Here is a 16,932-nt window from a genome sequence, read left to right as displayed (position 1 = left end):
GGTATGGACTTAGACGACATGTGGTTTCAACAGGATGGGGCCACAAGCCACACAGTACACGCTACAATTGATTTGTTGAAGAGTAAGTTCGATGAGCGCATTATTTCCAGAAATGGACCGGTCGAATGGCCGCCGCGCTCGTGTGATTTGACGCCTCTAGACTATTTTCTTTGGGGTTATGTGAAGTCATTGGTCTACAGTAACAAGCCGGCGACGATTTGTGAGCTCAGAGCCTATATTGAACGCGAAATTGCTGGAATTTCGGCCGATTTATGCAAAAGAGTGGTCGAAAATTGGGTTAAACGATTGGACTTCGTAAAACGTGAACGCGGTGGTCATGCAAAAGAAATCGAATTTCATACTTAAATGTATATGTTCAAACTCGATAATAAAAAAAAAAATTAGTTAAAAAAGTCAAACCGTTTGTGTTTTATTCAAAAAAAAAGTTGAAGCGCTCTTACTGAAAAACGCTTTAGATTGCCACGGTTAGTGTACGCAGCGGCGTTCAAGTACCAGCTGTCCCACCTTCCATCCGTTATGTACCTGATTGTAAATAGTCACAAAATTGGTAGTTTAGAACCAGACCATTTGTAGAATTATCGTAAATTTTCTTTCGGGGTAGATACACCATACAATAATTATTCTTAAACGTCACCTTGCACCTAATGTTGTTCGGTACTGTTATCGCTTTATAATCACATTTACGTTGTGAAATATGTATATAAAAATATACCAAAACATATTTGATAAGATAGATTTGAGTTAATTTGGAACTGTTTTACGTAATATGCACTTGGCAAGCAAATAACAAAGTTGTTAAGATATGCCGAATGCTGATAGAAAAGTAATATTTTCAGCAAAGGAAACATTACTGTAGTTTGGATGACATAGGAAGTACATATTACAGATATAATTTTATATTATTATAATATACATACATACATACATACATACATATACTCGTACACCTGTACCCAAAATAATAGCTGCGCCACATATTGCAAAGTTCTGACTATTTAGTTTTTATTTTATTTGTTTGTTTTTTATAAAAACATAGTTCACACCACAAAAAAACCATATAACTTAAAGTTTCTACCATTATACAAATTTCAAATTTTTAGAAACATTTTGAGTCTTCAGCTTGTAGCCCATTCAATTTATAATTTATTATGCCGGCTTAATTTGGCCGGAAATTCGCCTTGATTTTTGATAATTTTTTTTATGTTGACCCTGGTATACATTATTTTCCATGGAATTTCAATATGAAATTGTGAACACAGGCGTATAAGAAAAAAAAAGATCAGAACTCTGGAAGTATTAGCTGTATGCTTTATTTTTCTGTTATTAAACCCATGTCGATGGGTCGCTCGTGTCCGGCGAATTCGTTAAGAAATCATGATTTTTTATGAAACTACTGCACGGTGCATATTTCATACCAATTGTTTATGATAAAATATTATTAATATAAAAAAATTTTGAAAAAATCTCTTCATATATGTTTAGTTAAAGCTTAGAAGATACCTTATGGATTTTTTCTAATTTTCTGTTGGCGTTATTTAGTAGAAATAAGTGCCAGACGCGAACGACCTATCGACAAGGGATTAAGGTGCCAAATGGAACGACATGGAATTGCTACTATTTTTAAGTCATTTGAGTTAATACTCAATTTGAAATCAATTTTATAAGAACGAATGAATGAATGAAAATTATATATGCGCTTCGTCCATACGGCCTTTTGCGGGCTCAAAATCTAAATCTAAATCTCTCGCAACCGGCCGAGATATCTAACCAATATTCTTGCTGTAGTATCACATTCGGGAAGAAGGTGTGTTAACCTCAAGCGATGGCGATGCCTTGAGTACCGCTCACTGTGGTAATTCGCTCGTTCTGGATGTTTCTATCTAAGTTGATCTCTGCACATAAGCAAACGGCACACAGTTCCGTTTGGAAGATGTTGGGAAAACTACCCATCAGCACAGACCGCTTTGTTTTGGCGTCATATAATTCAGCGTTAAGCCTTCAGGTGCTCTCGAGCCATCTGTTTACTAGTGTACGGTACACTCTTGGAGTTTCCCTTCCAAAGCAGGTGAACTCCAGCTTACTTTGTCGTGAAGTTCAATCTTGAACTTCTCCTCAAATTTAATAAAATTAGTGATATCATGCCGTGTTATCTAGACACGTGGAAGCACCCGGCTCAATGATTCCATGCTATGAATGAGATCACTTTTCCTTTCCCAAAAGCTTCCCTAGTCACATTAAGCAGAGTGCCCTTCGCTGCTTGCTGAATAACTATGTGAAGCGGTGTCCGCTCGAGTATCACCTCCATCTCAGCTGTAGTGCAAGTGCGCATCACTCCCATAATACGCACACTTGTTTAGTGCTGAAGCTTGGTTAGTGCTGCCCGTAGTATCGACTGGGCGACTCTTGATATCCACGTAACAGCTCCATATGTTAGAATTAGTATAATTACAATGGTGTATATCCATCTCAGGATTCTTGGGCTACAACCCCAGGATTTTCCAGCTAAACGTTTTTATGAGAGTCCTGGTTGCTTTGGACAAGGTTGCGTTAGCGTACCTTGCCAGTTAAACTTGGCCTTAACGCCTCACTTGGTGTGTTAGCTCAAGAAGGAAATGGTATGGTACGGGTACGCTTTGTTAAACTCGGCCAAAATCGCTTAAGCGGTTATCGTGCCAATCAAGAAGAAGAAAAAGTTAACTTCGCCGACCAATAGAACAGCAGCCCCATTCATATTGATTTCCCTCATTCCTGGTAACACTGTTGTGGAGAAAGGAATGATGACTGTTTTGGGCGGGTTTATGTTCAGAACCACCCTGGCACACTACTTATATATAATATCTTCACCAGTTTTAAAGCTCTGCGTAAGGCATTTGAGAGTCATTTTTCTTCCAAAGGTGCGAAGATCTCTGTTTGTCTTCAAACGACTTCTCCCAGCAAATTGGAATCATTTCTACAAGGGATATCGCTTATCGGTTCATAATTTAAATGTACACGCCTTACGAGGAAAAGTGACTACTTGTAGTGAACATATAGGTGCATATGTATATGTAATATGCGTAAGCATAGGTTATAAGTAGGAAAAGTTCTAAACTGTGACAATATTAGTAGTAAGGGAATAAAAAAGTAGCCAAATAAATAAACATGAAATGGCTATTAAATGCATGCAAACCGGCATACTGCTACCGAAGAGGTGAGTGGGGGAGTTAGAGTTGGAGTAAACGGAATTAAGTGTGAGTCAAATATTGTGGGTATTTGCTTTGCTAGTTGAAAGAATTTCCATGCATTATTTTGGTTCCAAAATATGGTAATTATGCACATATGTATATACGCACGTATATTTTCCCCAAATCTATTCATATTTATAACAGTTTAGAAAATCAAAAGAAAGGCAGCTCGTGACTTTTGTGGTGTGTTTTCGGCTGAGTCGACAGAGACCCAGCCATAGCAGCAAGTTGGCGTGCCCGCAGACGCCTATTAATCCAGTCAAACATTAATTAAATATTGTATTGTACATATGTATATGCAGGTATATACATACATACGTTGTACAGACACATTTTCTCAATCCGAAAGTGTTTCAAATTAATGAAAGGAACGAAATTACTTCTAGGCGCTTTTTGGAATTCGGCCAAAATAGCTTATGCTTGGCCAAACGGCGGCAATTTCTCACTGTCAGATAAAAAAAAAAAATTCACTCGGATTGTACGACATACATATGTATGTTTCTTATTCTATTGAAAATTATCTTTGAAAATATCAAAGAATACATCGAAATGCGAAATGAAACATTTCTCAGATTTTTGCGTAAAATAATCTACTTAATTTCCTAGGTATATCTAATAGGAAATGCTTGTAAAAACTCCAGATGATAAGTGCGAGCAAATTTGGAAAGGAGTTTTGAGAAATGTAACAAGCAACTTATATGGATGTAAGAATTTGTGATGAAAATTTAAACTCATTTAAACTCAATATTCCATTTTATTAACTGATTAAACCTGCTTTGGCATCCTTCTTTTCCTCTAATCTCGGCCGCTATTCCAGAACAAGGACGGTTTGAAGGGATGTAGGCAGTAATTATTATTACCGCCACCGTAGCCGCATCGGTTACTGCGTGTCTACCATTCGAAAGTGCACAGGTTCGAAACCCCAGACACGCAACAGCAATTGATAAAAAAAGTTATTCTTTAATGGCGGTCGCTCCTCGGCAGACAATGACAAACTTCCGAGTGTATTTTTGCCACGAAAAAAGCTCCTCATAAAAACCCATCTGCCATTCGGTGTCGGCTTTCCCTTGATTTGTGGAAAAAAAGGAGCTCAGCCAAACATCTAACGAAGGATGTACGCGCAAATTATATACAAATGCTCGTCGTTAAATGACAGAATCGCTACGATTTAGAGACAATTGATTTCTTTCTTTTTAACTTTAGTAATTTTTTATGACAACATTTTATATATTTACATGCATATGTATATCTAAGTTTCTAACTTTCTGCATATTTAACACGTTGAGCGCGGCGCTGATATTTCAGACCTTTTCCCTCGGCCGGCAGAAAGCGGACGCTCTCTAAGTATGCGATAATGTAATATTATCAGTGATCAGTTCCCTGTTTCTCTTTCAAGAAGTAAGCGGCCAAAAAATATCAATTACAAAATTTCGGAGAAGGAAATTGTACTGGCACAGCGAGTAGATGAACAAATTCCACTTCGGGAAGGAAAAATTTTTCATAAATTACAGAAAACGAAGGAGACGTCCATAAAACTCGGAAATACGGTACTGGTTGTTATGATGAAAATTCAAGATTATTTGGATCTAAGAAAGCTAAAAAATTTAACAAAAAAAGTTATTACGTTTTGTTAAATATGTAAGTCCCAGCCGCGCTCTTGCTTGGAATGCTTCAATAAAGCTCATTAAAAGTATATTTGACTATATTTACTCAGGTTACATTTATATTTTAACTTTAATACTGTCGGTCGCACGAAAAGTGTACCACGGTCCCCAGTCACCGGAGCCGGCCACAGGGAAAGATCAGCGCCGGTCCCCAGGGGCGATCAACGTGTCAAAAAAATTAAAAGTTAACAAAAAATTAATAGTTTCAAGTAGCTGAAAGACCGCGTTGATGTTTGGCAATTTTTTTTCTGTTTCTTTTATGCATTTTCTACATATAACGAATTCTCGCCTTTTTTTCTTTTGAATATGACAATCTAAGGCAATTTTTTTTTTTTTTCAAACTAATATTTTTATTTATTCTTAGTAATATAAAAGTGGAACCCTATATGTTTTGGACACATGAATATACATATGTATTCTCTTGTAACACAGAAAACTTATCAGATGCTTTCAGAAAATTCCGATATAAATAAAATCAGTCGCTTCAAATTTCAGTTCTTATTGAAATAAAATGCCACGTATAGAATCGCTCAAGATGGCCGATACTTGACTTTGTCATCAGGGGAAATAGAAGTTCCGTCATGGTGATCATGGGGAGAGATCAAGAGTGCAATTGAGAGAATTTTCCACTAAAATGGTGAATGCTCAAACTTTAGTGAAGTAACGGTTCGACAAAAAACTAGTGTTTAGAAAATGCCTTCACACCGATTCACCATCGTAGTTTGTACTTTTGTACCTTACATTTAATAATACACGCCCATACATATATTCATTTTGCAAATAATTAACCACTCACATTATTGAAATAAATAAGTTAGGCTGTACACCCTTTAAAATATTGTAAATTAGTATTTAGAAGCTTCTAGATTTTTGTATACTAATTTATTTTAAAACTTATATTATTATTGCAAAGCAGCAATATTGTATATAACACAATGAACCATTGTTACATAGCTGTGATTCAATACTAATCACCTGTGGTGCTGTCATACTCATTTCGCTGCGCTGGAGATTTAAGTAGAATCAGAAATGATTTCTCAAGATGATTTATGTTCTAAAACCGTCAATTTAACTAATATATTACATGGACGTTTTTCAAAACTACTAATTTTAACAATTGTTTTTGTAGCCACAAATACATTCGTAAAAACATATGTCGTATATTTTAACAGCCTTCAAAAGTAACAGTGGGCGTATGATAAATAAACATTTTATTAATTTTTTATTGTTTTTTTTTTTTTGTTTTGTCAAAACAAATATACTCGTATTAGATGTCTTTTAGGGCGCAAAGTAGGCGCTTGTTTGTTTAACTTTGTATAAAAAATTTAAATAGCAGCTCCGGAATATAGCTCTTTACATACGTGGAATGTTTAGAAGTGCATATTTGGCATATTGAGAAAATTTCGAAACTTCAGTAGGTTAAAAATAAGTAGATAATAAAGTTTTCAAGAATATTTAATACATATATATTATATGTACATACTTACGCACTGTGTGAAAATACGGATATTATTAAATACAACGAAACTTACATTTTGAATTGACTTCCAAAAATACAAATATATAAATATATATATATATATATATTTGTTGTTTTAAATTTTTTATTTTTTGTTTTTTATTTTAATTCAACTCGTACACCGATTTTCGTAAAAATGCGTCGAGTAAATTTGAAATAAGTAATATCGTTTTTAATCGCGCACAATTCAATTGCAACAAATGTACCGTTGGAGTGTTCTACCAACAAGGCGCCGTGTTTGATACTGAAATTAAGTTATAGTAAACAAACCAATTCAACCCCACGAAAACGCGCCAGTGCCGGGCTGAGTGATAAGCTTTCGCCCAGCAGTTGGTATTTTTCATAAGAGTGAGGAATGTGTGATTACTACAGTGATATCACTGTTAGGCAGGAAAGGGTGGTACATATTTATTGTAGTAGTGTAGTTACCTATAAAAAAAAACAACATTAATTTCACCACCGGAATGTATTGGTGTATTGAGCGGGATTGAAATGCTCTCCCGATTTGCAAAAATACTCATAGCCAAATTGAAAAGTTTACTCAACTTTGCTTTGGTAGGTCTGAATAAGTGATAAGAAAAGTCAGAGCAATGAATTGAGCGTACTTGCACACATAATTATGTAAATATGTATGTATAGGTATGCATACAAAGTTTCAAGCTTATCAACATAACCAACTTTCAAATAAGATTAGCTCAACTGCCCAAAAATCATACTTATGAAATATCATTTTGAAATCAGGTAGCGAGATTTATTTAGTTTACGATTTAAAATTCACACAGACGCATTAATAAATGAACGAAATACACAGATAATAAAAGTTTATGGATTTAATACAAACAATTTCTCGCGATTCCCCAGCAATAAAGGCTGAAAAAGGCTAAGTGGTTGGAGTCGCAGGTGTAGTCTGCGGAAGTTATTGGCATATACTACTTATATATTTTATAGTCTTACTAAAATCAAATTGAATAACAGTATTTATCAGTATTTGGCGTTATTAGGATTTATGTGCGCTTGAAAAGTTAAGCTACGTATTACGGCAATGCTTTCATAGATATGTGATATTGAGACGATGAGGGGGTGAGCGCGTGAGGCTCGGAAAAGAAGTGCTTTTCTACATACATTAAAGGAATAGCGGGAAATAGCAACTCAAGTTAGTATATTTAGTAGTTAGTATTTATATGGAACTATCTTTTACACATATGTATGCACATATATATACTTATATAAATAGTATATGAACTTACGTAATCGACTTATCTTAACTGAGAAGTGGTTTGTTTTATTGTTTTTCTGATAAAAACCTAATTCGCGCCAGTGAATAAATCTCATCATACGTTAAGTGGCATCAGTAGACGTTATCGGAAACAGTTAAATATATGAACGTCTAAGTTCTTATATGCAAATATGGTAAAGGGTGATCAGAATCCCAATAGGGTTTTTTTAAGAGATCACGCGTGACCACTGTCAAACCAAATACATAATTTTTTTCAGTATTCATTGGCATTTCATCATGGAAAGACTTGTTTAGCGATTAGGCACATTTTTGGCTTAATGGCTACGTTAATAAACAAAATTGCCGCGTTTGGGCTGAATATCAACGCGAAGCCGTTCAAGAACAGCCATTACATCCATTGAAAATAACCGTTTGGTGCGACCTATAGGCTGGAGGAATCATCAGCCCAAATTTCTTCAAAGACGAGGATGGCGCCAATGTAACAGTGAATGGCGAACGCTATCGCGCTATGATAAACCACCTTTGATGTCAGAAATTAAAGCCCGTGATCTCCACAACATTTGATTTCCACAAGACGCTGCTACAACACTGGATTTACTGCGCAATTTATCTCTCATCTCGAACCAGTAGATTGGCCACCAAGGGCATGTAATATCACACCTTCGGACTTTTATTTGTATAATGTGGATAAACCAGCTTCGATTGAGGCATTGGAAGCCAACATTGCTAAAGTTATTCACGAGATACTGACCGAAGTCCTCCAGCGAGTCATTCAAAATTTCAAAATTGGTGTTTCCGAATGGGCTAATTATGGCACAGTTACGGCCAACGTTTGAAAGGTATTTCCTTTAAAAATAAATGGCATAAATGGTTATACATAAAAATAATAAAGATTGGCCAATCAATTTGAATTTTCGTTATTTTATTTAAATTTAAAATCCCATACCTCTAAATTGATCATCCTTTAGTTACTCTCGAAGTACTAAACAACATAAGCAGCCTAGAACATAGTGACGATAACTTATCGCAGTCGTAGTACTCAGCGGAATTGAACCTCGTGGCCCCTACCATAGAATAAGTTGATTATGCAATACGAAAGCAAAAAAACGGCAAAGTGAATGGAGAAAATGGCATCACAACCGCATTTTTAAATACGGCGGACCAGCTGTCGTATCTGCACTAACAAAGCTTATAGTAGTAGTAAGTCTGGGAAGATGAAACAATTCCACAAGACTGGCAATCCAGTTTCGTATTTCCGATTCATAGGAAAGGAGACAAAGGCTACTGCTACAAGCCCAGAGGTATAGCAATTTTAAGATCTGCACACGAGGTTTTCATATACCCGTCGAAAGAATTAATTCTGTGGCAGGGTATATTCTGGGCGAGTATGAATGTGGGTTTTGAGCTCGACGACAAATCAGCGTTTCGTAACGTGCTAAATCTTCGAAAAGTTGTCAACATATAGAAAGTCATTAAATTTGGTGCGTCTGCGCTATTACCCACGGTTGCTCGCTTCCTCTAGCTGGCGCCACTGATGCAATGGGTAACTATGTGATTTTCTTTGTTTTTTTTTTGCTGGTTTTAGCAGCCACAATACAAATAATGCGCTGAATATTGTGCGGGAATAAAGATGGAAAGGATAAGTTTTTGGGGTTGAGGAATGGAATTGGACGAATTGTTTTTTTTTTTAGAAACAGGGAAAGTAGGTAAATTTGGAAAAGTGCGAGGACCGTGCTTTACGTGGAATTCGAACCCACAACCTCTGGGATGACAGGCTAGTGTACTTACGCTAGACTGCCTAGCACGCCAACTCGTTTTCATATAAGGTCATTATTTTTCTTTTAATTTGTCTTATTGATAATTAAATAAATCTATTTCCAGTGTGAAAATTTTTTTTTTTTTCAACGCCTTATTAATTCATGAGGTTATGTCCCAAATGTTGGAAAAATTGGCCTAGAATCTGATTCATCCGACGCTCTGGTAGGGCAGATATAAAAGTTTGCCTTCATATTATATGTTTACGAGGTATGCAAACCACATGAATTCAGGATCTTGGCATTTTTTAAGTATACAAAATTCCGGCGCTCATTGATATGAAAGACCATCTGACCGCTGATACTGAACCTAAACTGATTTTTACAGCCTTAGTATTATATCACGATACGCACTTTCAAACACACTAAGGATTCACTTCTTTCTTCATATTTTGCTGAATTTCTTTCAAAAACATATATTTTTGTTATTAAAACGGTAAGCAGTAAACGACGGTATTCCTTCAATGTCCAAATGGTCATGGACCATAAATCATGAGTGAGGCATTAATATCACTCAAATCGAGTGATTAAGCAACTGTAAGAAACAGTTGTGGTCGAAAAATGAGCACCCAAATGGGCACTTAAATGCCCATTCATAAAATGACTTTAGTCTTAAATTATTTATTTATTTGTATGACAGTAGTAAGGCGACTAACATCTGGGGCTATCGGCATTGGTCTTAGATCACTTTAGAATATCTATACACTTGTTTTTACTTCTGCAAGCAGTATTATTGTGGCTAGAGTTTTGAATATTCCTTAGTTTAGTTTAAATATTCCTTAAAACCCTGCAATTCAGTACTGCTCCGAAAAAAGGTTCAATATTGATTTCAGTGCACCGATGTGTGCCAAATTATAAATTAAATAAATATGAATTCGTTAGTTAAATTTGATCTGGTAAAACAAATCCGATAACAACTCCGATTCGAAATTAAAATGCAGGGATCGAAAACAAGGTTAAATCTATTAAAGGTGGTTTCGGTAAATCAGCTGACTTGTTGTTGGTCTGGTGCCACCACCTTTAATGAATGCGCCTTGGATCGAAAATAATAATTATCTTCGAAATTTCAATTCAAATTGTCATTCGGAAAGAATGTGTCTATTTAACATTTTTATGTATGTATATAGCAATTTGATGCTTGTTGGCCAAGGAATATGATTTAGCTTTTTTTTTAATTTTTCTTTCAAAAAGTCAGGAATTCTGTATTTTTTGCCGTAATTTTTTAACTTAGTTATTTGGCTGAAAAAAGCGTCAGGTATCCACTTTTTTATTTTCGACCACTTTTTTATTTTGCTGACAAAAATTCAAATTTTAACTTTTATTTTTTGTATCGAATAAATAAGAAGCAATTTTTAACTTTTCTTTTACTGAAAACATCGGTGAAAAAAGACAATTATTTATTGACTCTTTGGTAAAAAAGCATAACAGTAAAATGTCATTCCATTAAACTTACACGAATAGCGACGAAAATGGAAATCAATTGGGCATACACTTCGGAAACCTCATGAAGGAAGTCGCAGGGAGACCATCCAACACGCGGAGGCGACTAATTAAAGCAAAAGCGCTACAAGCAGGCGAGACAAATAAAATTTCTTGCATTAAATTAACCTAACTTTAACTTGTTTAGATCCAGCGGCTACTTGGCTAGGTTGTGTCGTCCGAATTAATACATGCGGAACCAGCTGGAGGAAGCAAAGAAATAAGGAGAAGGACTTGGCTGACAACTGGAGCCGGTTGGCACGAGAAAGAAACGACTGGCGCGCTAGCTATCAGCTATCACGCCAATCAAGAAGATTATAGCCCCACATAGGGAACATCCTGGCCAATCTGATTGGGCACCCCTAAGGAAATAAGTATTGAAATACTTAAAGAACTTTGTGTGCATGACAAATTGTCTTTACTGTGTGCGATTTGTTAAATAATTGCGTTATGCTTGTGCACAATCGACTGTATTGAAAAAAACCGAGTTTTTTAAATCTATTCTTGTATTTAAGAGAATTTCTTAAAAAAATGCAGAAATACACGTATTTGCTATATTTGAGGTTACGTGACATTAAAAGATACTCCTTTTTCAAAAAGGTCGTAATCATTTCTTTAGTATTATCTGGCATTTTTTGTTGTTGTTTTTTACTATAAATACTTCCCCATGGCTTTGATTCCTATTCAATAAATTTAAAGGCTTTTTAAAATGTATAAAAAGGTTTTAAATATTAAAAAGAGCTGAGAGAAGAAGATCCAATATTCTTACATACCCTCAAAATGAGCAAAAAATTAGATTTACACTTTCAAAACATTTTATTTTATAGGAATCAATAAATTTTCATTATTACTGAGATCGCCTCAGTTTAAATGTAGTGGTCTTTGTTAGCCTTTGTGTTAATTATACAAATTTTAACTTACAGTTTTAGTAGCTTTAAATTAAAAAAAAAAATAAACAATCACCAAACTTAAAAATTTTCGCATTTTGGGTATAGAAAGGCACAAAATTTATTGCGAAAAGCAAAGGGCTGGCAACACTGCAACACTCTCTGATAAGCGCAATCTTGTTTCTATCATTCTTGGCTCATAGCTATATCCAAGGCACATTGAACGGGTACTGGAACTAACAGAAGAGCAGTTGATTTCATTTTTTTCTACAGGGTGGGCCAAATAAGACCTCCTAATGACCAAAGACTACTGCCTAGCAGTATGCGCAGTTGCTCCATCTTGTTGAAACTACAAATTAGGATACTGCTCCGCCATTGGCCGCAAAAAGTTTTCAATTAATGTTCTGCAAGAAGCTCCTGAAGTCGATTCCGGCGTTTCATCCTCATTTTCGAAGAAATATGGACCGATACCTCTAGTGGACATAACACCGCACAAAACAATACATTAAGATGGGTGCAACTGATGTTGGTGTGTTGCCCTTGGATTTTCAGAGCCCCACAATCTACAGTTTTGTTTGTTGACATAACCATTTAAATGGAAATGCGCTTCATCCGACATCAAAACATTATTTAAAAAATCAATTTGTGTGGCTAATTGTGTAAAAATAGAAAAACTCGATAATTTTAACACGTTGTGTTGTATTGTAGGGTTCCATAATAAATTTCCAACAATTCAATTATAACCTTCAAAAAGAGAAAAATAAATATGTCAAAAAATAAAAAAGTTATTTGTGCTTAAGATTAGTAGGTATGATTTGGCCCACCCTCTACTTTCTAGTCTCTAAATTGTCTTTGTTCATACAATTTGACATTTTCCAAAAGCAAAAGCAAAAACAAATACATTGCTCTTGTTGCTTTTGCTCTACTGCTAATGGGCCTACGCTACACCCTACGAATCCATCTGAATGAAAGTCAAGTAAAAATATGAATGTAAAATTGAATTAATTAATGTAAAATCAAAACCATAATAACATTAAACAACTTTTTAAATTAAAACTAACATTTCAGCTGAACTCGAAAAAATTCCCAGTGTAGCAAAACAAACACAGGTAAAGAATCCCACTCAATTTCGTTGACTTCGATACTTGTGTGCGTGTATGTGTGCGGAGAGACATGCGCAGTTGCGAGGAGGAAACGGAAATGCCTGGTGTTAAAGCAATTGAACTCACATTGGATAATATTCATTAACGCATGGCAGGATATGTACATACATATCTGTAGACTTTTGACTTATTTGAAAACTATTAAGATGGATTCTCTGAGCGATTAGCACATAGCATGCTTTTCCAAAATTCCACCTATATACACCTGTATAAAATGTAACTCCTAAAACACTCAGGCTATAAAGGATATTGTATTCAAAGCTCTAGAAAGTAAAAGGGTTGATAGTCGAGGAGGAAAGGAGAGAAGTGACAGAGAAAGTAGATAGGATAGAATAGAGACGGAGGCACAGACAGCAAGTTCTGTGAGAATTTTCCAGATACTGTGGCAAATCTGAAAATTCTTTCAGTTTGAGAGAAGGAATATTTCTCATTCTCATGGCATCGGAAACCAATATGTATAGCCTTGCTCTAGCAAAAGCAGGATACTCACAGAGAAGATGCCATACGCCTCCTTTGAGTAAGACAGGGCCTTTATGTTGACCCCGTGGGTTGTGTCCTGTAATACCGACCTTCAACTCAATGCCTTTTCTTCCAAGTTTTAGAAGAAAGTTCGACAGTTTTCTGTTCGGGCTTGTCATAAAAAACTTTGCAGTTCTGCAGCGTTCTAGGCTGGACCATCGCTCTTTATGCAAATTGCATACATAATCGCTCATCAAATTCATGATTCCTGTAGAACTGATTCCCATTATTGGCTCTGGTCCCTGTGCGGTAACCGCAGTTAGCCAATTCATCGGCAATTTATAACATAATATAAAAACCAGCAGCACCAAAAAATTTAAGAGCAGCTCGGCCAAGCCCAAATAACGGCCAACAAGCATTGAACGTCATTTAAATAAAAATAAAAATAAATTGCTTGGTTTTAGTTGATGATCTCAACACTACTTTGTTATTTACTTCACAACGTAAACTATCTTTTTTGTGCTTATAGTTTAGAAATAGTAAAGTTTACTTGAGACGTGGCTGTATTTCAAACGTTTGTGTAGATAAAGGTTTTGGGCAATAAATGAAATGAAATGAAATGTAAATAAAGGTGTTTTTCAGTGTCTGACGTCCGCATTAGGCACTTTGCGTGCACGCCGCAAGCTTTTCATATTCTTTATTAAAATGCTAGCATATTTTTTTTAAATTAGACCATTTCTTGTTTCTTCTTCTTCTTTCTTTGCATGTTCGTTTTCGAACGTAAGCGATCGTACAATTTAAATTTCATTACAATTCAATTACAATTTACAATTTAAAATTTCTAAAAAATTTTGTTTGTGAACTCTCTACCATATTCACATTTCAAAGACTTCCGACCTGTTCATGTCAGCCACTTCGAGGGTCCATTCCAGGTATTCGTGTCTTAGTTTCCCCAACACGGCCTATCAGTTAAGCTAGATTCTCTCAGAATACCTTATGGGTCTTTTGAAAGCCCAAGAGTAGCGAGTTGACTCCTGACACAGGCAAAGAAATGGAAGTAGACAGCGCGACGGGAAAAGCCACCAACCTAAACTGCTGCATAAAATCTCAAGTATTGACTGAGGGGTCGGTAAGGTTTTCTTTCGATTCTTTTAACGACTTTAAGCCACCAGGCCCGGATGATGTGTTTTTGAAAAGGTTTAAGTGTGAAGAGACAAGCTTTGGGGAACTCTTATAAGAATTTTTAGAGCTTATGCGGTATTTGACCAGCACCCCACTCTTTGGATGAAGTTCAGAGTAGTCTTCATTTCTAAACCGGGCCAAATTGACTATACGCTGGCAAAAACTTCAGACCAATCAGTCTGACATTTTTCATGCAGATGTGTGTGGAGTGCAAGGTCAAAAAGTACATTACATCAAGGGCTTTGGTGGACAGCCCCTTAGTGATCGCTAACGTGATTACTAAAGCAGTTTTGTGTTCTGTAAATCAGCGACCTTCATTCAAGTTTTACTAATTTTGGAATTGATTGGTAACAAAAAGAAATCCATATGGGTAAATATCAACAGGGCATTAGATATGAACGCTACAAATATTTCGCTTGACTAACACTATTTGGTTTAGTTTTATTCGATAACGCAAAAATGTTTAAAAGTTATTCTTAATTTTTGCAAGTAGGCGTACGTTAACGCCCTAAAATTATCCATCACTAAAAAATTGAGAAACAGTTCGACGCAAAAAAGACGCTTTTTTTATGCTGGAGAAATTTTAGTCGGGAAAAATTATCCATCACGAAATCATATGATTCGTAAGAGTATTACTGAACTTTTTGTAAGCAAACAAATTTCTTTTTTAAGGAGTTACATACGTCCAGCAGCGCCAAAAATGCGTTAAAAGAAAAACTGTTTTTAGAAGGGATAACAATAGAAATAAATATAAAAAAATGTATACATTGTTTATTAGTACTTAAACTTTATAAAAAAATTCATTTTAATTTTTCTTTACAAAAATTAGTATATACAAAATCACGTGACCCAAAGAGCAATGAAAAAAAGTTGCCCCACGGTCTGCATCATTTCTCTTTGAAATGTTGATGGATCTGTAAAAAGTAAAAAAATTCTTGTAAAATAAAGTTGTAGTTATAGTATGTCGAGCCGGATTTTTGAATTTCGAAAAACTTTGCAATTTGCAGCATTTAGAAAAAAACATGCGTTTTACGTCATAAATGTCACACTTTAAATATGGTTATGAAATTTTTTATTAAAAATATCAAAAATCAAATCTATAGAGAAAACACTTTCGAATATTTAAAAAAAAATCGCATCAAAAAATATTTAAAACTGTATGAATTATCATGCAGGTCGTGCCGGAAAAAGTAGTTTTGAGAGAAACGAGTTTAAAGTTTGAGGTACAGGAGCGCGCGGACCGCCCTCTCACTAGTTAGTGGGCTAGAGAAGCTATAATATTGGAAATTTCCGCATGAAAATTTCACAGTATATTCTTAAGATACTATACTTTCGAAATATCGAAAAAACAAAAAATTGATTTTTTGAAAATTCTCTCCCCTTAATGCAATTTGGTATTTCGTGCACTTTTGCGCCGGTTTGAAATTGCAACTTATATTCGGAAACGAAAAAATTGAAAACTCATCAATAAACAACGTGAGTAAGTAAAATATATTTAAGGCATTTTTCTGCACAACACAATAATTTTTAAACAAACTTAGACGATGTCTTCTTCAGTTTTCGCAAGTGATGGATAATTTTCCGTTTGTAAACTTTTTGGGTTTTTCTTCTCTTTGGGAGAGAATTTGCGATTACGCTCTACTATATACAATATTTGGATTGATGGCTGGTGAGGGATAATTTTGTAATCGAACGCACTTACTATTAGTCGAAAAAGAAATATGGCCGCTGACTGACATTTTGGTGGTGGACTGATAACTGATGAAACTAGCGGCGACCCTCGCAAACAGGAGAAATTTGAGCAAAACTGATAAACCAATGTGGCAGCGACATAACAAAAAATCCTTCAGTCAGCGCAAATCTCTCAATAAACAATCGTAATTATAGTTTACGTTTAATCACGGATAACAAATTTGAATTCAATTTCTTTGGCAACTTGATTTTGTTAATTGTTTTTGTAGAAAAATGATAAAAATCGCGGTAACAAAAATGTATACCGATGCAGTTGCGATATTTATTATTTATGAAAAAAATTTAGGAAAAAATTAAAAACTAATAGTATAAAATAAAAATGGCCAAAAGAACAGGTCGAGCACATGTTTTCTAGTGAAAATGAATTTAAAACCAATAATATAAAATAAGAATTGCAAAAAGAATAAACCAAGAATAAGCAAATGTTTTCTAGTGAAAAGTTTTTATTAACTTCAAAAGCAACTGAGGCCAAGGACTACAACAATTATTTACTTTTAGAAAAAGTTTTCTCAATACATATATCTATCAGCA

General features: G+C 35.1%; 1 protein-coding gene across 2 annotated transcripts in view; it reads right to left on the bottom strand.

Annotated features, from left to right (window-relative positions):
- Positions 1–6,671, bottom strand: part of LOC128868703 (arylalkylamine N-acetyltransferase 1) — a 108,724-nt gene extending 102,053 nt beyond the window's left edge. The window contains exon 1 of one of the 2 annotated variants that reach the window (XM_054111114.1): positions 6,442–6,671. In XM_054111114.1, coding sequence (XP_053967089.1) covers positions 6,442–6,443 — 2 coding nt within the window. In that variant the 5' untranslated portion in view covers positions 6,444–6,671. The remainder of the gene's footprint in view (positions 1–6,441) is intronic. The other variant, XM_054111116.1, reaches the window with a different exon arrangement.
- Between the last annotated feature and the right edge of the window lie 10,261 nt (positions 6,672–16,932).

The sequence above is a fragment of the Anastrepha ludens genome, chromosome 6, assembly GCF_028408465.1.
Source record: "Anastrepha ludens isolate Willacy chromosome 6, idAnaLude1.1, whole genome shotgun sequence".
Classification (NCBI taxonomy): Eukaryota; Metazoa; Arthropoda; class Insecta; order Diptera; family Tephritidae; genus Anastrepha; species Anastrepha ludens.
This window is presented reverse-complemented; position numbering and strand designations above follow the sequence as displayed.